The sequence below is a fragment of the Fistularia commersonii genome, chromosome 29, assembly GCF_037954325.1.
Source record: "Fistularia commersonii isolate RoL2024-O1a breed Wild chromosome 29, RoL_Fcom_v1.0, whole genome shotgun sequence".
In the NCBI taxonomy this organism is placed as follows: domain Eukaryota; kingdom Metazoa; phylum Chordata; class Actinopteri; order Syngnathiformes; family Fistulariidae; genus Fistularia; species Fistularia commersonii.
This window is the reverse complement of record NC_141312.1, coordinates 9,871,968-9,893,655: the sequence shown is the minus strand read 5'-3', so window position 1 is coordinate 9,893,655 and position 21,688 is coordinate 9,871,968. Positions and strand designations below refer to the sequence as shown.

Sequence of the window (21,688 nt, the reverse complement as noted above, 5' to 3'; positions counted from 1 at the left end):
ATTTGAACTACTTTTTTCCTACATCTCTATATCATAATTAATGGACCCTGCAACATTATTCTAAAATCGCTCTGTCATTTTTATTTAATTAATTAGATAGCTAGTAGGTATGAATATTTCTGTATTTTGAAAGAAAAAAATGCAATAATTCTTTAAGACCAGGAATCATAAACTTGCAACCCTCCCCGAGTCAACACAGCAACCACCAGTGGTCATGGGCCAGAGGTGGTAACTATGGATAAAAATACAAACCACTGAGATGATATCATCAGGGTAGGTGGATTATTATAACAACAAGTAAGCCGCCATGACCCATTCATTACACTTGCATACTGCATTACTCAGTAGGTACAAAGGCCTGGGACCACACTACATCACGCCCCGTACCAGCTTATCTTACTGAGCAATGCTCATGCACCGGCCGATTATTACTGTCTTCCGAACCTTAACAATTGAAGTAGGTGGTCAGCCAGTGTAGTTTTATTGTTTTGCTTACAGCTTCAAAATTAAGAATCGGAAGAATTTAAATTCGATTAGAAAGGAAGGTTTTATGCGAATAGGGAAAGGAGACAGTACGCTATGCAGCAGGTTAGTAGTGTGAATGGTACATGGCACTGCAGGTAGGCTTGCATTGTTATAGTGATCCACCCACCTTAATGGGGATCCTTTCGGTGTGGCAATGCCGTAGCCTTTGGAGTCAAGGTTTCCTCCCACTTTCATGGTGTCACAGGGTTTCCTCTGCTCGATATATTCATTCATGGTAGACTCCAGCAGGTAAGCATATTTTCCTTTGGACTTTCGGACACGTAGGACACCCTCTGATGTTTTCTTAACAAAGACAGATGGTTCCGCTGATTTCATATACTGCCACATCTTGTCGAACAAGGCAATTTTCGAGCGCTGAAAAAAAGCAAGGCAGACGCACGCTCTCAGAGAAGAATTTCATACAAATTACAAATTCTTATGCAAATTTCAGAAGGTAGTAGGTAGGTACAGGAAGTACAGTAGGTAAGCCTGATGTAGGGTATGCTGCAGCTATTGACTCAGTAAATCTGTGTTGGCATAAAACTTTAAATGAAAAATCAACAAATCAATGCTATAATCTATATTTTATAAATCTGAAAATTACTTCCATATTGACAAGTTAATGCCCAATATCAGAAAACCATGTAACATATTTTAAAATATATTTTAGATTTTAGATATTTTGGTATTCTGAAACAATTTCCGATTTTGGCAGTTCCAAATATCTCCCAGGACCTGTTGTAAGTGAAATCAGTCATCAACACAGTAGAAATATATTGCTCAAAAAATAAAGGGAACACTTAAACAACACAATGTAACTCCGAGTCAGTCACACTTCTGTGAAATCAAACTGTCCACTTACAAAACAACACTGATGCATTTTGACTTGTTTTAAGGACATCAAAGTTGGATCAGCCTGTAGTGTGTTTTTCCACTTTAATTTTGAGTGTGACTCCAAATCCAGACCTCCATGAGTTGAAAAATGTGATTGTCATTGATCATTTTTGTATGATTTTGTTGATAGCACATTCAACTGAGTAAATAACAAAGCATTTAATAAGAAGATTTCATTCGTTCCGATCTAGGATGTGTTATTTTTGGTGTTCCCTTTATTTTTTGGAGCAGTGCAGTTTAAAAGAGATTCCAAGGACATTCCTAGAAAGCAGCTTTTCAGAGGGTTGTAGTGACAGCATGTGTTGGGAGACCTGTTGTTAATGTAATTATGCGCTATTTCTTCTAGAACTTGGCAAGCTTGATTAATTTAGTGTTTTCTTAAGTGGATTTTTGATCTACATGATGAAGCATTACCTAGATGGGCAGTAAGTGTTTTTCAACTAACTTTAGGTAACACTGCATTAACTACTAGAATAATAAATTACGGCTACAAATAATGCTCTTCGATGAAGACGGTGACAGTTAATTTGAGCTAAGTGGCAGTTAATTCAAGCTAAGTGCCTCAGCTCAACTGATAGCAGAAAGTCACTTGACCCTTTTGATTTTTATTGATAGTACAAAACATGATGTAACTAGGTTTTCCCAAGTTAAACCTGGAGCTAAATAAATGTATTAATCAGCATAAAAAAACTTGCTGCTGTATAACACTGTAAAAAAAGCATGTAGTGCTGATCATGTTGAAATATCTGACAATAATATTTGCTGCAGTTCATTAACAAGACTATTGGACTATTTGAAATTACAATAATTGCTATTTTTCATGCATTTTGTAAAAGCCCCGGGCAAGAATGAATAATTGTTTGCAACACACCTACTTTTTGGGGTTTGAGAATGGTACATTACTTAACCATCTATTACAAAATATCATTATTTGCAATTACAAATGAACTCTAACCATTCTTGACAAACAGAAATAATAATTTTCATTTTCTCTTTCCTAATAGCATGGGTATGAATCATGTACTGTATATTTGTGTATCTTTGACTCATATTTAATCAAAGGCACATTTAACCATGTTGGATCTTAAAGCCCATTTCCTCTGTTTGTCACAAAATTTTTACATTGTCGTTAATGTGCATTAACAAGAAAAGGGGATCTTCCATTTTTTATCTTTAGTTTGACCATGCTCACAACATGTGTGAGATAGGACACAAAGAACATTCTCTCTTTTGTTTGACATAAAAACTACATAGAAGTGGAACAACCAGGATGTTGAGTTTCAAAAACGCAAAACTCAGAGATGACTTATACTTGGTTATCAGAGTAAACCTATTTCTACGTGAGGAACTGTCAGCCCTGACCTTATGAGACGTTGGATTGCAACATATTAACCAGCAGTCCCCACACTCACTATATTACAGTTTAATGTATCTTGTCGACTACATAATATGAAACATAAAGTATCGCAGTAGGATACTCACTCACTCACTTATGGTATACAACAAGAGGTTATAAAAGGACCTGAAAGTTAGTAATATTACAATAGGTCATTACCACAACAAACACAGTCATGCAATATTGGGTTTCACATTTTCTGTGCATCCTGTTACCAGAGGAAAATATAAGCTCCACTGTTAACCTGCAAACAGTCTATTATAAGGACCATAAAGCAGTTTTTACCCTGAAGAACTCTTTGGTGGATCCAGAGTCCAGTGTTCCATAAGCTATCTCTGTCTGTTTGGCAAGGTCCTCAGCACTCTCAATTGGAGAAACCATCCTCTCCACTGTCAGAAAGGCAGCCAGGTTGGCAGTGTATGAGGAAATTATTATTAGGGTGAAAAACCACCACACACCTCCCACTATACGTCCTGATAGTGACCTGCAGGCATAGACCGAGAAGAAGATGAAACACAAAAGAAATTTACTTTTTAATCCCTTTAGTAGATGTACCTGTGGATTTGCAATTTAGGTTTTGATAATCTTTTGTAAGCCAATAGATGTTATTTTGCAAATGAAGGGTGTAATGTAAACAAAGCAATATTTTTCTGTCCTAAACCAACAAAAAGAGCAATTGAGTGGAATGTGATGCAGCAATTGGTTTGAAAAGGTACGGGGAAGAAATGATGACATTTTTAGACCAGGCAATTTAGGACAGATTCTTTGAAACAGTACAAGCAAAGTCCAATGTCATATGTGATCATATCACACAAAATTAACATTGATGTCAAGTCTGAACTGGGTCCAAATCTTCCCCAAAAAATGTTAATATGCAGGCCAAAATGTGATCCAAACTTCAGCCTCTGGTGTTTATCAAACTGCACACAAAGAGGCTTACAGATTTTTTTTACAAGCAGAATTTGGAAATTAGTCTTATCACATTTATACTACCTTGGGGAAATGTCACAACCCTGTCGCATAAAAGCACCCAAAGAAAACCAAAGTGAATTGAAGATCCCAAATTCATTGGTAGATTCTGTTGTCAGTGGCAACGCTCCGTCCTCTGGCTCTTCCAATGTCCATTCATAGGGGCTGAATCTGGATACCTACAAAATAGAATTAAATTGCTGAGGTTTCCGTTTTTTTTTTTAACTTCAGGGCTTAACTTACTTTGCATTGAATATCGATGCATTTTTCGCTCTTCCACTCCCACCTAAATATTTTCAGTATTTTGGCTTTTTTTTTTTTTTTTTTATTCTTGGAGCCTATTCTCACCCGACTGTTTTTACTCTGGCACTCCTTCATGACCTGTCATTCTTTCTTTCATTTTTTGCAAATCACTTTTTTGTGGAAAGCACCAACAATGAAAAAAGGAATTAATATTAATGCAACTTAAGACAGATAATTAAAAAAATGCTAGGGTAAATTACAAGATAAATATACGCAATCAAAATATTGGAACTTCTGTATATCTGTCTGAATATTCATTTATCTATGCATGTCTTTATCAATTGTGATATTCGCATATTTCCACACTTTTACATTAATTTGTATTTCTCTGTGTATGTATCTTCTTAGGTACTTCTGTATTTCTATGTCTATATGATAGAGGTAATATTCAGGTAAAGCGTGACTGTCTGCAGCAGAGTAACTTGACCTATTAATGTGGCCTTGATGCTTTGTGAGTTTTAAACTTCAATATGCCACAAGCAATTTAATATGTATTTTAATTTTGACATTTAATTTGTTTGGTTTTTATGAATATTTGTAACATATTTTACATATTTTGCTTGCCGATGAAGAGCAACAACATGATGGGTCTGCAACCAAATTCAACCAAGATCAAATATTATGGTCTTATTCTAAATAAGCTAAGCACAAGGGATCCTTTCCCTATATACTCTTGTCCATGTGCAAAAAATGATCCTAGACTTTGATTAGTCTTGTCTTTTTAGATGCAGCTTGTTGTAAATCTAACATGCCAGAAGGGGATATAATATGTGTTGGGGATGAGGTATGCAATAGGCAACGGCTGACAAGAGCATTGCATTGAATGTTGTTGAATTGAATTGACGTTTGTGTTTACAAAACTCCGACCCAAATTTTCCATACCTCATAACACCTCCAGTTATCATTACTGATCTGTCTTGTGTGAAGTAGGATTCTTCACTTATGTATATTTTCATAGTGCTTCAGTTATATTTAAAATTTTCCCAATTTAAATCCAATGGTGAAAGATCTACTTCAACTGAATTTGCTCAAACACATATTTTGCAAGACATTGGCTAGTAAGAAAAAAAATATATTATTGTCCACAACCTGGCTTTTTGTAAAGGTGTCTATTTGGATATACAAACTAATAAACAAATAACTAAATCAAATAAATAAAATTATGAATATAGGGATAGTGGTTCTGCTGCAAAAATGATTTTTTGCCTTGATTTATTTATGCGTATTACGTTTCATTTCTTCAATTATTTATTAATGCATTATTCAAACGTAATTGTATGTATCCATTACATAACTTATTAAGAATATTATGAAATGTATACATTTTTTACGAATATAACTGAAAAGTTATACAAATAGGGAGTAGGAGCGCTATGCTTGAACACCGTTTATGAATGTGTTATGAATCTGGCTCTCTCCACTCAAGAAGGAAGAAACTAGTATCACAGATGATTTGCCATTATTGAGGGTGCTGTGACCTGGAGTTTTACACTGGGATACTGGAATTTACTGTTCAACAAGCATTAAAGAGGCTACCATGACAGCCTTGGAAAAAAGGCATTTCATGCATCTTTGCACAGCCAGGAAAACTATATGCATTGTTTATTTGTAAATGCAATATGCTTGTCACCCAAAAACATATCAATCCATAGACCAACTTACCAGAAAGAGAACGACACTGACACCAATGTAGGCAAAGACAATGCACATCCAGATTTCATAGGCCAGGGGGTCCAGGAAGGAGAAAACCCCGGGTTTGGATTTCTGTGGCTTTTTTATCATAATGGAGATTCCCAAAGACATAAAGGGTTTGGAAAAATCTATCACCTCTTCACGGACCAGTGTAATGGTCAGTGGAGCAACTGCTATGTCTGCCTTCTGTTAGAAAAACAGAAAAACAAAATGTGATGGCAACTTGTACTAAAGGTCTGCAAGGGAGAAAAGGAAAAATTAACATACAAAACAAAACTTCTTTAAAATTCAATATCTAACCCATTGATAGAACTAAAACATGAAAGTAACATTATGTTACCATTTAAATCTGCTATTTTTCAGATACAGATCTGATAAGTAAACAACCTCCCCAAATCAATTATAGAACAGAGTAAAAAAAATAAACAAGTAAACATAAATACAAAAAAAGTATTTTTGTGAATGAAATGGGTTTGCTGATTAATTGTTATCAGTCTTTCAAATGTTCAAACTAAAATGGTCATCAGTTATAAATAAAATCAACATAGAATCCCTAGTTTTGATTCAAAATTGTTTTATTTAGTTGGGCTTCAATTTTGTGTATTATATTATGTTAGTAATATTCCAAATATCCAGAACATGAAAACACTGGGTCATGTCATCCTATAAGCTATGTTTCTATGATCACAGTTAATAAAGTGATACTGGATTGTCAACATGAACAACAAAGATATACTGTATATATGTTTGTGCACATGTTTATCTTACCCCATACACCAATTCTCCAACCATCCCATTCCATATCTTTGTTTCCGCATCTCTTGCACCATATTTACCATCTCCCACAATCCGAAGCTGATAACGTATTCCACAATGTTTTGCTATCTCCGCAGCTAGGTCAACACAGTAACCTGACATCAATCAACAAACAAAAAAAGTATTTTAACTTCAAAAATAGGCAACCATTAAGTACAAATGAAAATGGCATTGTTATTGTGCAAATGATTTCTAAGAGCAAATTGGAAGCTGTGGATGTCTTGAGCTGTTCATTCAGATTGTTTAAAGTCTTCCTTGAATACCATTAATAGAGGATATAGCATGATGCAATATTAGACTGTGGTAACCTTGAGAGAGTAAAAAGACTCTTCAGTATTGTTATGGGTAATGGTAAAAAATATTTTTATGAATTCAATAAACACCATTAAACAAAAGGAATCCAGTATGAATCTCAGTGTGACCAATTTGTACACTGAAAATCAATGTTAACTTTCCTTTTTTCGGTCTTTATGTTTAACATATGGCATTGCATGTGACACATGAAAAGATGAAACCAAAAAAATTATAACTGTTCAGCTTTAGAACTTTGCAAACTGAATTTGTGAGTTTTTTCAGCAATATTTAAGGCTTCAGTAAAGTAAAGGGGTCAGATCCCATAATCGACAATATCTACTACCTTCATATTGGTCATTGTCTGTAAACAGCTCAGCATTCTTCTTGAGCATCACATAGGGGGCTTCCTAGACACAAAAATAGAGGCGCACACCATTTAAGTAATCCATTTAACATTGTTTACTTCATCCCTCCATTCCTGGCAGGACAGGAGTATAGCATTCAGCATTATTTCCAGGAGCCAGAGGCCAGAAGGTGGGCTCAGGTCTTTTTGTGTATAGCTTACACGACACACTGATGTTCATATTAGAGTTGTTTACCATTTGTTTATTTTCTGTTTCTGTCCTGTTCTGCAGACTCTTTCTAGAGACCAAGTGTTCTCACAATAAATGTTCCCTTTAAATGCCAAATTTACATATTAACAGCTGCTTCCATTTTAGGCGCTAGTAATCTTGAAATCCTTAGCTGAAAGTACCATTGATTATATCAGCAGCTGATGCTTTTATAACAATGTTTTCACAAGGACCACATTTACTCTTTATTCTTCAGCAAACTCAAATAAATATCTTTTTTACCAGTATGGTTGTAACGATGACCGTCTTGTTCTCCATCCCCATGGTGTCATTAGGGTAGAGGTCTGACTTTGTCACCACCATCTTATCCACTTCATTCCAATAACCTATCTAATAACAAAAAAAAAACAATAGTTACATCCTAACTATGGCAAAATGCTATTATGATATTATAATTATGCAATTATGATTTATAACTCATTTTTCACCTACTTTCACAGGTCCATTATTTTTCAGCTCCATGATTGTCACAGAGTAGTTGACCCTCTTCCCATACTGGTCAAACTGAATGTTTCCAGTCAAACCGTCAACACGGACCTACACACACACACACACACACACACACACACACACAGCTACTATATTTTTTCAAATAAACCACAAAAGATGCAAACTCAAAGTGTGAACTCAATACATAAAAAATGGTGGCTCCAAATGATTTGCAAGACAATAATCAAACCCAAATAATCAGCCAAAATTAAAATTTAATTCCATTTGTAAGCTGGCAGGTGCAGCCTAGTGGAAAATGATCCATTATGGTGAGCACTTCACATGACTCTCTGCACTTGTATTCTGTCTTTTTCTTTTGAATTTATAAAGTCGATCCCACAATTTTTTTGAGATGTAGATATTAATTGGATTTTAATGAATTGATGCACAATATATTTGTTGCGAACATTTTGGAAAGCGTATTTCTGTTACAATCTATAATGACACCTCCATTGGCATTAGCGCTAGAAAAAAATAAAGGCCCAAGATATACAATAAAGTGTACAAATGAATTTGAATGCATTCAAATTTTAGAGTCGGTTACATAGGATGAACCATTACTAAGAATTCATTTTCGCTAGCATTTTTGGCCCTTAAATGATCCAGAATACCTGTTTATCAAGGTTAAAGTCTTTGACAAAGAGTGTAACGGTCATCTTTTTCTGTCAGCTTGTGCTTAACTTAAATAACATGATGATAGTCTTGTTTATGTTTGAGTTGAGAGGGGTGTGGATCAGCCCAGTTTGGTAAATTTAGCATAATGTCTTTGTGTTTTACCTGTCCAATGTCTGGTAAGGTGCAGTTGTGTGGAGAGTATCTTATTGCCGCTCCATGTATATGACTTTAACAGCCAATCTAGCAGACACGCAGCTACGCACTTTACAATAATAAAAGGGGCTGAAAGCATAAATCACTCCTAGAAGCAGTTTATAACTGGAAATAATCTTCATTCGATTTTTTTTCACCACATTTATTCTCAAACAAAGCTTTGATTAGAACCATACATCCCCAAAAAACTTAAAAATGACTGAGACACTGCCTTTGGAGACTAAATACACCTCTACATTACAAAGGGCTATGAGATGGACAAATAATAGCTTGTTATTCAGAGCTGCATGTTTTAATGCAATTTTATGAGACAGCATTTCAATTTCTAAAACCAAGAACAGCACACACCATACACCCGTTCTCCAACCTCCCCAATATAGAGATACTTAGCATCCATAGCAGTAACCCACTAAAGGCTTCATTGTACTATATTGGGATTTTTTTCAAACTGACAGTAAAAGCCAGCATATTCCCATTTAATTATCTGCTTCTTCTTCTTCTTCTCCTTTTGGCTTTTCCCTTCAGGGGTCGCCACAGCAAATAAACCTTCTCCATCTAACCCTATTCTATGTGTCCTCCTCTCTCACACCAACTACCTTCATATCCTCTCTCACGACATCCATAAAGCTTTCATTTTCCACATTCATCAGGTCTTCAAAGTTCTCTTTCCATCTTCCCATCACTCTTCTAGCATCTGTCAATACATTTCCTTCTCTATTCTTAAACACCCGGACCTGTTGTACATCCTTTCCATCTTTATCTCTCTGTTTCGCCAACCTGTACAGATCATTCTCTCCCTCCTTACTGTCCATCCGAGCATACAAGTCATCGTGCGCCCTTTGTTTTGCTTTTGCTACCTCTATCTTTACCTTCTGCTGTATCTCCCTGTACTCCTGTCTGTTCTCTTCAGTCTTCTCAGTGTCCCACTTCTTCTTTGGTGACTGCTTTCTCTGTATATATTTCTACACTTCCTCATTTCACTACCAAGTCCCCTTATCTACTGTCTTTCCAGACAGCACACCGATTATTCTCCTACCTGTCTCCCTGATCACATTAGCTGTAGTTGTCCACTCATCTAGAAGCTCTCCCTGACCACCTAGAGCCTTTTCTCAACTCCTCCCTGAAAACCATACAACGCTCGTCCTTTTTCAGCTTCCACCACTTTGTCCTCTGCTCTGCCTTTGTCCTCTTCATCTTCCCTGTCACCAGAGTCATCCTACAAGCCAGCATCCTATGCTGTCTGGCTACGCTCTCACCTACAACTACTTTGCAGCCACCGATCTCTTTCAGATTACCTCGTCTATACAAGATGTAGACTACCTGGGTGCTCCTACCTCCGCTCTTATAAGTTACCCTATGTTCCTGTCTTTTCTGGAAAAACGTGTTCACTACAGCCATTGTCTCTCCTCAATGACAACGCTCCACTTATTTACCTGTTTTAGGGCACGTTCAATTTCCACCCCTTGTGCCCATGGCACAGCTGGATTGGCAAGGCAGTCGCCACTATTACCACGACGGCTCATATCAATTCTCTGCTTGTGAAGGAAACGGAAGGCTTCGGTCATCACATTGACGGAGTCATATGTAAGGGCTGAAGTGTACTAAAACACAAAGAAAAATCACTTCAATAAGGGTTCAAAGAGTATGATGTCAGTGCTTCCTGGTTATTGACATTTATCAATCTATACAGTTCTTTGGACTGATTTTGTAAAGCCATCAGCCACTGTGACAACTAAAATTAGTAGAATTGCTGCTCTTCTCTTGAGTTTATTTTACCATGCAAAAATAGCTTCAAGTATCACAAAAAATTTCAACCAAAATTCGTATTTCTAAACATGACTGTTATACTGTTAATGCAGACATGATTATATAAAGAGTTTTGATGTCCTTGAGCATGCTATCGGTAAATTTATGTAAAGTGCTAAAGTCTTACCCTAATTCGTGTATCTGCTCCAGGATACTCCTTCTCTTCCAGAGCCTCCCATCTTTGGTCAAATTTTGACACCACTGGATCATCAAAATCCACTATTTGAAAGCCAGACACATTTGCTCCTCCATACTGAATTTTAGAGAGGTCCCCATCAACAAAACCCTGCAACAGGGAGACAAAACTAATTTCAAGTAAATCTAACATTCAAAGTAAAATGTAAAGGGAAACAACTCTTTAGTAATTTTCACATTGTCCAGAATGTTGGTACTTTCCTTTGGTTTGGTTTGTCAAAGCATTCCAACAACATAATGCGGTTGCAACATTTGCCTGCCTGTAACATTAATATATCTTCCATTTGGTTCAAAAAACCTGTCATTAACACCAGAGAAGAAGACAATGAAGAAGAGAAGCAATTGTCTGTTGGATAGAACAAGGAACTGACTCCCCATCCACCGCTTACTCAGCAAGCAGAACACATCGCTTTTTAATCTTAGGGCACGCAAACCCACTGCCATCATTCTTTCACTCAAATTGTGAATAAAGATTTTTCATCTTCCCGATTAAAAGCTGTGCTGCATATATATATGTATACATATATATGTATATATATATATATATTTTTTTTTTTCCTTTATGATATGTATTCAAATGCACTGCAGAGAGCAAAGTAGGAATTCCCCTGTACAGGGAAACACATTTCTAAACTGTGCATGTGACAGTTAACACTTTGAATGTATAAATAAAATGTGTTGTAATGAACAACTGAAGAGAAAACTAAATTAAATTTCTGCATGCAAAAAGACATTTGAAACTGCAAAAAAAAAGACGTTTGGTTGAAGGTTACTTTTAAGAAAAATACTCAATGCGTATTTTGAGTTCTTCTTGTTATGAAAAAAAGCCGAAGTTGAATGATCCACTGGCAGCAAACCAAAAAGGCTGTCCTCTTTCTGTGCTGTAATCCTTTGGCATGTGCAGTCGTTTATCAAGAGCGACAAAAATATTTGAAAACATTTTATTTGGACGCTACAAGATCACCATAATCTTCAAATTAAAATTACATTTTAAAAATGAATGAACTAAAATAAAATACTTGCTGATTATTTTCAAAAGCCACAGGGAGCCACGGGTAGCTGACCCCTGGTCTATATCTAGTTTGTTTACTTTCTGACCTCAAAGGAACCGCATCAGAGTTCAAGTGGAAGTGAACCATGAACACTATTTACAAGTCGATTATGGTCTGTTTCTCTGATCCATACCAGAGACTGTTTATTTACACCAGCCAGGCCTCTGGTGGAGGACACAAGCTTGAAGGAAACACATTACCACCCAAAAGGGGAGAGAAGAACATTGTTATTTTTTTAACATTGTAAAGAGTATACAGTGCATACCTACCCAGACACACACACACACACACACGCAAAAGTTAACCAGACATAATGACTCACCAGGTTTGCAATGATGTAATGGTATCCCTTTACATGTCTGCCTATAGTGATGACCTAAAGACAACAGAAAAACATCGGTTAACATCACTAACTAATAATGTGCAAGTCAAGGTCCCTAAATTAAAAAACATGTCTTTTTCCACTATGTGTTGAAATTATATTATTTTTGTTCACAATCCTAAACATAAGACATTTCTGAAAGATGATGTTTTAAGTTCTGACTGAAGCTGGTGATTTGGCAAAAAATGGAGAATGCACAGCAAAGACAGACCAGTCAATATGACAAAGGACCTTTTGACTTGGTAGAAATGTTCACTGAAAAATCTTGCCACAAAATAAAAACAGTTTGTTGTAAGTGCAAGCAATTCAATGTGCTGTACATTGAAAGCTTTAAGAAATGACAAAATGTTGCCTTTGCTTTTATTGAAATGAATGTTTTTTCCACTCTACAAGCATGCTGTCTCAAGAAATCCCAGCAAAAAAAATCTGAAAACAAACAAAAAAAAACAGAAAGAGAGGGTAAGCAGGGGGAGCATTAGCATTTTGGGATTAGAGCCCTGAAACAATCATAGCTGTTAATTTTATAGGTTTCTTCATGTGACTTTTGTTTAAATGTTCATTCATTAACATCACTGCCCCCCACCTACTTGATTTTTATTTTATTTTAAAGAAACATTCATCGAACGTGACACCCTCCGAGCAAAGGTAGAATCAGATATGTTATTAAAGCAGCTAAGCAATGATAGATGACTGGACTAACTAGAATCTCCAGGGAAGCCTCGGATCAGTACTGGCATAAAAAATGTGACACACTCTGCACAAGATTACTACTGACCATTATGTTTTCTTTGTGTAATGGCATTATTCAATTTTCCCATTGTGTATTATTCACTTTCATTATTTCCATTTTCTGTATTTTGTTTTTGTTTGACACAATATAATCAAATTGTTTTATTTTCTGTCTAAAGAACTTTTTCTTAGCTTTAGTAAACATAACTGTAACTTAAGTAAACATAACCTTGCATAGAGGTCATCGTATGTCCTTCGTACTCCTGTCTGTTCTCTTCAGTCCCCTCAGTGTCCCACTTGTTCTTCTCCAACCTCTTTTTCTATACATACTCCTGCACTTCCTCATTCCACCACAAACTCTCCTTATCTTCTTCCCTTCCAGATGACACACTCCTACCTGTCTCGCTGATCAAATTAGCTGAGGCTTTCCAGTCATCTGGATGATCTTCCTGACCACTCGGAGCCTTTCTCAACTCCTGAAAACCATACAACACTCCTCCCTTTTCACCTTCCACCACTTTGCCCTCTGCTCTGCCTTTGACCCACCACTACTATTACACTGTCTATACAAGATGTAGTCTGCATGCTCTTACCTATGCTCTTATAAGTTACCCTATGTTTCTGCCTTTTTCAGGAAAAAGTATGAACTACAGCCCTTTCCAACATTTTTGCAAAGTCTATCACATCTGTCCCTAGATGTTCCTATCCTGCATATCAAACTTGCCTATCACTTCTTCATCACCTCTATTGCCTGCATCAACATGTCCATTGAAGTCTGCACCAATTACCACTCTCTCACCTCTGGGGATATTCTGCATCACTTCATCTAATTCACTCCAGAAATTCTCCTTCTCCTCTAACTCACATCCCACCTGTAGGGCATAGCCAATAACCGCACTGAGCATCACATCTTCAATTTCAATTCCAGACTTCTCCTTCAACACTGGCCTAACAATACAATGCTTATAATATGTTTCTACAGGATTGTCAGAGGCCAAATTGCAATTAGTCATCTCCAGAAGCTCTTTACATTTAAGACATTTTAGACAGATTTTGTCTCATATCTTGGGAAAATACCGGAGTCCTTTTATTGGTGAATACAAAGTGTTAAGTTAAAATGATACAGCATTGCATTTGTTTATTCTTTATCAATACCGCTTATCCTGTGCAATTAACCTGCTGCATGTTTTTGGATGGTAGGAAACCCACGCAGACACAGGGAAAACATACATGCTCCTACCTGTCAGGATTGAACCAGGGACCTTCTTTGCCTCCTTCCAGCAATGTAGTATCATGCTGTACAATATTTTCAGTAGTTTTCGATAGTTACTTTAGCTGGGATTATATCTCATAAGAGAAATATAATTTTACACTAATTTCATATATAATGAACACAACATTCAACCAATTATTGCTACTCCAAGATTAATCCAGATGTAACCAGCCATAATGTATGTAATAAGTTAAAGTAAGTTATCCTGCAGGAACAAAATGGTGAAATGGAGAAAAGAGAAAGTGTATATGGGGCGGCGTGGTTCATTGGGGAGCGTGGTCGTCCTTGGAACCGAACATTCCTGATTCGATTTCCACTCTCCTCCAAGTCTGTCAAAGTGTTGTTGAGCAAGACACTGAAGCCCTAACCATTCCCCTGGTGCTACTAAATGGCTGCCAACTACTCATGGTTAATCCATAAGTGGTTAAGTGCAGGGAAATAATTTCCTGCGAGGGCTTAATAAAGTATAATTGAAAAAAATAGGGGAGAGGCTGTTTAGCTATACATCACCCAGTATTATCCTAAACTTTATAGTGCCTGATAAGAAGGATTGTTTATTAGACATGTTTAAGATTTCTGTATCCTTATGGGGGGAGCCAGCCTTCTACCAAAAAACTTTTTTTTTTTTCTTGCAGCCATATTAAACATTAATTATTGGTGCATGTTGGACAGAGCTGGCAGTAGCAAGAGATGAAAAGGATGGATAGGATGCTGGGGGGCCATGCAGGGGGGCGAGAAGAAGCCAAAGAGGGGATTTATGGATGTCGTTTGAGAGAGGAGGATGCAGAGGATAGGATTAGATGGAGATAGATGATTCCATAACCCCTGAAGCGAAAAGCCAAAGGGAAGAAGAAGATTTGGCAAAACATGATTTAAAAAAAAAATCAAGGGTAAAATATTATATAATGTGCTTTGAAAAAAACCCTTTCACACCTTTGAGCAAGTATATGCTTTAACAATGTGTTAGTGTTAATTAACCATGCCAACCAAAGCATTAAATAAAAAAGTCAGGAGATATAACACCAAGGACATCATTAAACATAAGTTCAATTAGTCTAAAAGCTACAGTATATGGATTTTTGTTGTTTTTTTAGTCAATTTGCTTTTTACAAGAAACTCTTTTTCATTTCCCATCTTGCATTTTCCATTTGTGTACTCCATTTTTTTTTGTTATTGTTTCGCAAAAGAAATTGTTGGCCTTCTGCTTTTTGCATTGTATTAATCAGCATTGTGTTAGGTCTATGCAGTACATAGAATGTGTCTGTATTGCCGAACAGTAGCTGAGCATGAATGTATGTATGTATGTATGTATGTGTGCATGTATGTGTGTTCGTATGTATGTATGTATGTATGCATGTATGTATGTATGTATGTATGTATGTGTGCATGTATGTATGTTCGTATGTATGCATGCATGTATATATGTATGTATGTATGTATGTATTCATGTCCTGCTGTTTACTCTTATGTAATTACACATAAATAGACCCATAGGTTTCTTTTGTATTCTCTTGCAACTTGCATACACGTAGGTGTTAGTATGGGTTGATCTGAACAGCAAACATTGTTGCAGATTCAACTTTGAGCAACAACTGGAAAGCTTTTGTCCCAGCATTATGCGTCAGACTGCTTCTCATTTTTTACATTGTGATGTATCCCTTTAGCTGATTCATTATCGTTTTATCTTGCAGGGCTCTGAGTGGATATTATCTGCATAGTGGTACTCAGGCTCACCTAAAAGCTGTTGCAAAAATCATAATAAACTACTTGGGTGGGTGGTGAAGTGGCTTTTTTTAAGTATTGCTGGATCATCATCAAGGTCAGTGATAAAAAAATTCTATCCTTCATTGCACAAATAGTATTTCAGAAAATGTTAAATACATTTCAAAATGTTCTCTCCCTTTTTTCATGGGATAGCTGAATCACCTTGTAGAGCAAGGAAGGAGTGCAGAAAAGTTAAACTATCTGTGTTTCCTAAGGTGTGCAGAGAATGATTAACTCGAGTCAAAGTGTAACACCATACACCATACCTCCCTGAGCTCATCTCAGAGATGGACAGAAGCATAATTAGAAAATTTTACTGACAATTTTCCCATAAAAATGGATATGCTGTTCTCTGTTTTGCCCTAGGAAAAGGACTACCCAAGTAATCCATAGACAAAATGGCATAGATTAGTTTTGAACCATCGAACTGCCATCCCAGGGGGTCTTTATCGGAGACATCCCTGCATATTTAGACAAGATCATTTTAAGCACCAATCAAGACATATTCCAAAGGAATTATATTTTGGTTTCAATAAAATTGTTGTTTGGGGGGTGGGGACTGTTGAAAAAAATGTTTTTATATTGCAAGAGTTTGATGCTTTTTAGATTATATATGAGGGTTGAATTGCTCTTGATTGTGAGCTATTTATAATTGTGATTCACATCCCCTCATGAGAGCATTTATTTCAGCGGGAAGAACTAACTTTTGTTTTTTCCCTTGAGAAACCTGTCATCATAATACCTACAAACAATTTCTTGACAGGGTATAACCACTGACCTTCTTTTTATTTAACCATATTTAAAAAACAACCTGTCCTACACATCTACAAATGATCAAAGGGAGAAAGAATGACCCCATTGAAACAGTTTCCTTTCCCACTGGTCATGTATGGCTCCTAACAGATGTTAAGTGATACTTTAATGAAATGAGAGCACGCTGCACTGTGCCCTTTGGGCCTTGCTGTTTAGATAATTAAAATGTGTATAAGTCCCCTATTGTCTCACCATTCAATCTTTGGTAGTAATGTAGGAACAACTCATATTATTATTAAGAGGAAACATACAGCAGGGGAGAGGGGCTGTTTATTTTTGCATGTTGCTTACTTCTGTATATTTTTCTGTGATGAATAATCTTAAGTTATCAAATGTTTTTCGATGTTAGAAATGATTTTGACTAATGTGTAACAATAAGCAATAAAACAATTTATCATATATATGACAATGCACAAATTGAAAAAAATACATCCTCTAACTTTTAATACAGAAGTTGGAATCCACTAAAAGAGTCCTAGATGATTTCACGTACCGTACTATAGGTTCTATGTGTGTTAACAATAAATGTAAGAATCTTATAGAAAAACTGTTCCCCTTTTTTTATTTCAGTAAAGAAGGACTTTCACAGATTATCAGTGTTTCATCTACAATTCCTTTTTGGAATGCAGTATAAACCTGATGGTAACAGTAATGTGTGGTTACAAATTTGATTTATTTTTTGACTGGTCATATTCTGTACAGTCATTAACTTCATTGATAATTAAAGCCTCTTCTTTGATTTAATCACATGGGATAATTAAAGGGAACTTGATTTATGTGCAGTATCAAAATGTCTATATTTTTTATATTTCACAAAAATGTTTATGCGTCCTTCTTTTTGTTGAGATTTTCTTCTGTCAATCAAAGAAAACCTGATAAAAGTTGTGAAGGGGAACAGAGCCCTCAGAGCTCCTCAATGTTGTACACGGTTGAAGCTTAGCGATGAATATGCAGATGTCATGCAGCCATTTGGACATTTCTAGCAATTGATACTGGTTTCTTGTCTCCACATGAGAAATCACAACTAAAATATTGTGGCATTATTTCGATTAACTTGAGACTTTCAGAAAATCTGTATCTATGCGGTTGTTGCCTTGTGCAATAATAATCCAAGTAAAATATATAGCATCACTAGATATGATGACGGTAACCCGGACAACTGCACAAATATCTAAATAAAGCCTTTAGGAAATTGTTTATGACAAAATATCTATTTACCCATGAAAGGCATGTAAGAAGCTTACCCAGTCTCTGTTTCAACCTTGGATGGATGGTGGATGGTTGAATGAATAAATGGATAGATGATGTTCGTGCATAATCAGCAGAAGTAGTACTATTATTTTTCTCAACCTGTTCCATGATGTCTTTGACTTTGTCCTGTTCACAGTCTAGGATTATACGTCTCTCTTTACGGATCTCCAGGTCCTAAGGCACAAGTAATAAGAATCATTACTGAACAATTTCAAAAACATACACAATTAAACTCTGTCATACTGTGACTGGCGTGGGTCTACTTAATAAGATTACAATAGTCATCTTCTAGAATGTTTTACATTAAATTACTTGAAATGTTGAATACTTGAAATTTTCGTTTTGCTTTTCTAACAACCCCACAGTTTTGACATTCTAATACTTCTTATGTACTTTAAGACAAACAATAATAGAACAAATTGATTACATAAACAATTTACACAAATGGTCATCAGAAAGTTTTAATACGATGCAAGACTTATTTAACTGTGGACACTAGCATGTAGGCAAGTCTGAAATTTACAGCCTCCAAAAGAAAAAGCATTCCTCCATGTGTTGCTACCGATGCTAAGTATTTGTCATTTAAGTATTTCATGGGGTCTGGACTGGAAAAGAAAGGTCAGACAAAAAAATGACACCAAACGCACAAACACACACACATACACACACACAAAAAACAACATTATAATCCCCTAACTGGCATGTCTTGGGATTTTCAACAATTATCAAATTCCTGAACACATAAAATCCTGCAATGATTTATAAATAATGTGTTAATGACTCACACCTGATCGAAAAGAACCCCTATAAAATTCTTGTCAAAATCTTCTTGTTCTTCTGAAATTCAGAACTTAAGAAGCCTCTCGGATGATGAGTAAAACGTCGTAAAGTGAAGAAATTCAAGTACAGTTGCCCCAAAGAAGATTTCGACAAGAATTCACCCTGACCTGGATGATTGAGAACCTTCACAGTCCAAACCCTATAAAGCTATAACTCTGGTCAACCCTCCTGGGTTCTTTTGAACCAATGTGAGGAAAAACGTCTCAAAAACTAAGTTTGGTAAATAAGCTTTAATGACAGGTGCCTGAAGCATTGTGAGAATTTTTCTGAGGTTTATCAAAAAATTACTGCAACTGTAACGATAACTGATCTCTGTTCATTATAATAATAGAGTTGAGGCATGTAATTTTATGAAGTAGCATTCTAAAATTACTTTTATGGCGCTGAGCCATGCAGATTAAATCCAAATGAAATTTCAGTATAACATAGTGTAGTATAGAATAGTATAGTATGATTTTTTTTTGTCTTTTATGCAGGTAGCATATGAAAGACATTCCTTTATCATGTTAAATGTACCTGTTAGTATAGTAGCATATCCTCGATCGTTACAATAAATTATTTGGTTCCCTGGACAAAAGTCATTAATAGAAAGTAGAAAGCATATGCATTAGGTTGGTCTTGGTGGTGAATTTTTGATTATCATATAACAAATACTGCATTCTAAACCATTAAATATTCCTATATATACATAAAAAGAAACACATTATAGTCATTGTAGTTCCAGTTAGCTGAGGTATGAGTAAAAACCCTGAATTATGAACCATGAGGGAGGAGAATACCTGAAATAGCGAACGGTATGCTTCATCCTTACGCTCATCTTTCAGGTCTCCAACATTTATTGCTGTGACAACCCATTTTTTTTCAGCAGCAGTGTCCAAAATGACCTGAAGAGTAGAAAGACCTACACACAAAAACACATGAAACTTTTCTTCATATTATAAATACTTTACTAAATTAAATACATTTCCATTTCCCTTTCAATGGGAAAGGAAAAGCCCCTTGTCCTTCAAAGTTTATCAAAATAACCTGACATGCATAATTTTAAAAACATCATGTTGAATTACAAACTTTTTCAAAAAAATCACAAAGCATAACTCTTTGCATGCCTGTGACTACCCGGGGTCAATATTCTTTCAGTTCAAATAAACTTACAAACATGTGAATGGGATATTTTCAGGTTTGTACTGCGCATTTCAATATCAAAAGCCTGGTCAATTCAACAGGACATATCACTGCTCTAATGTACACACTATGTCTAAAATTATTACGATTGAGATAATAAATCATAGTGTACAAATACACTGACTACTAATGGTTAAGTTCCCTCGAAACAGTTCCCGCCAAAACAGATTGATCAGAGGTATGTATTGGATTTGAGTATTGAAAGTAATGTCTTTGAAAAGGTTTGCATTTCTTTTTCAGTGCCTTGTCAAAAGCACCAATGTTGCAAAATTAAGCAATGATTTTAAAAATGATTTTTTCACCACAGGTGTAAATCAAAGCTTTTATTCAATACAATACATACCTTTATAAGGAGTTTGATAGAAATTTCATCTCAATGATCAGACAGTTATTGTTTGTATAATTCTATTCCTTAACACTGTCCAATGCCTATACAACTAGAACCTTGGCATATCAAGTTTAGGCATACTACCACTAGTTAACATGTCACAGGTGCTGAATCTAAATAGAATTTTTGTGACTTTTAGGTGTTTGTTTTCCATTGGAGAGGAATGTATTCTTTGATCATCCACTTTTAAGGTCTTTTATGCCTCTCGATGCTACTGAACTTGCCACTGCATTCATTCTTTTTAAAGAGATGCCACACTATTGATTGGGCCACATCATACCTTTCACATTCTCAATTTGACAATAAAAATAGCGGGAAAACACATCACAGTTGGCAATGAGACTCCTTGGCTTTGAAACATCCGATCATTTGTGTGTCCCAGAAAATAAATTACAAAGCTCTTTGGTTCCAATTACGCCCTTGTTGATTCTGTATCGGTAAATCATTTTAGTTCACTTGTGTAAGGGGTGAAAAAAAGTGTTTTATCGTACAGATATTTAGGCAGCTGAACCTTGAGCCTGATTGTGATGAAAAAAGAAATCAAGTTTTTACACAGCAGGTCCAATCAAGAATTAAAATAATGGTGAACTTACCTCGATCACTGTCGTATAGATAGGCAAACTTGTCCCATTTGTAGTATTCCACCAGAGAAACTAGTGGTCCTTTTATGTCGGGTCTCATCTGGAGAACAAACTGATTCATTCCCTCTGCTGGGAATGAAGGTGTGATGAAAGAGACATGAAGAGTCTCACAGAAGGAGGTGATCGTATTAACTGACTTCTTATCGTAGAAACCAAAAATTGCATAGACTCCTCGAGAGAACTGTGAACAAACTGGAAAGGGGATAGAGAAAAAAGATTCAAGGTTATATTGACTTATATGTTGTGTCACTTTGGTGATACTCACAATACTTGATCTCATCACCCTTTCATCCATTCTCAATTGTGTTCACACCAAACATTAAAAATATGCACTGATGAAATATTACGATTAGATATGTATTTTACATTATTTTGTATTATTTTATTAATTTGAAAATCAGCTTCTACGAAGAATTTTCATAGTGCAATACCATTGCAGTGAGAATATTACTTTTTTCTCCAGCAAGAAGTGTAGACAAAATAAGGGTGGCAAACATATCTTGGGTACCTTGTTCGAGTACAGTACCCCTACCT

General features: G+C 35.9%; 1 protein-coding gene across 5 annotated transcripts in view; it reads right to left on the bottom strand.

Moving 5' to 3' along the window:
* The window catches only part of LOC147216952 (glutamate receptor 2-like), a 66,451-nt gene that overhangs the window by 31,378 nt on the left and 13,385 nt on the right, over positions 1–21,688 (bottom strand). For all 5 annotated transcript variants that reach the window (XM_086176652.1, XM_086176650.1, XM_086176651.1 and 2 more), the window contains exons 3-16: positions 21,107–21,346; positions 19,723–19,844; positions 18,203–18,277; positions 12,214–12,267; positions 10,772–10,930; positions 10,272–10,439; positions 7,954–8,058; positions 7,744–7,851; positions 7,233–7,296; positions 6,548–6,690; positions 5,750–5,965; positions 3,809–3,963; positions 3,101–3,299; positions 653–900 (exon numbers count right to left, since the gene is read on the bottom strand). In XM_086176652.1, coding sequence (XP_086032778.1) covers positions 653–900; positions 3,101–3,299; positions 3,809–3,963; positions 5,750–5,965; positions 6,548–6,690; positions 7,233–7,296; positions 7,744–7,851; positions 7,954–8,058; positions 10,272–10,439; positions 10,772–10,930; positions 12,214–12,267; positions 18,203–18,277; positions 19,723–19,844; positions 21,107–21,346 — 2,056 coding nt within the window. The remainder of the gene's footprint in view (positions 1–652; positions 901–3,100; positions 3,300–3,808; positions 3,964–5,749; positions 5,966–6,547; positions 6,691–7,232; positions 7,297–7,743; positions 7,852–7,953; positions 8,059–10,271; positions 10,440–10,771; positions 10,931–12,213; positions 12,268–18,202; positions 18,278–19,722; positions 19,845–21,106; positions 21,347–21,688) is intronic.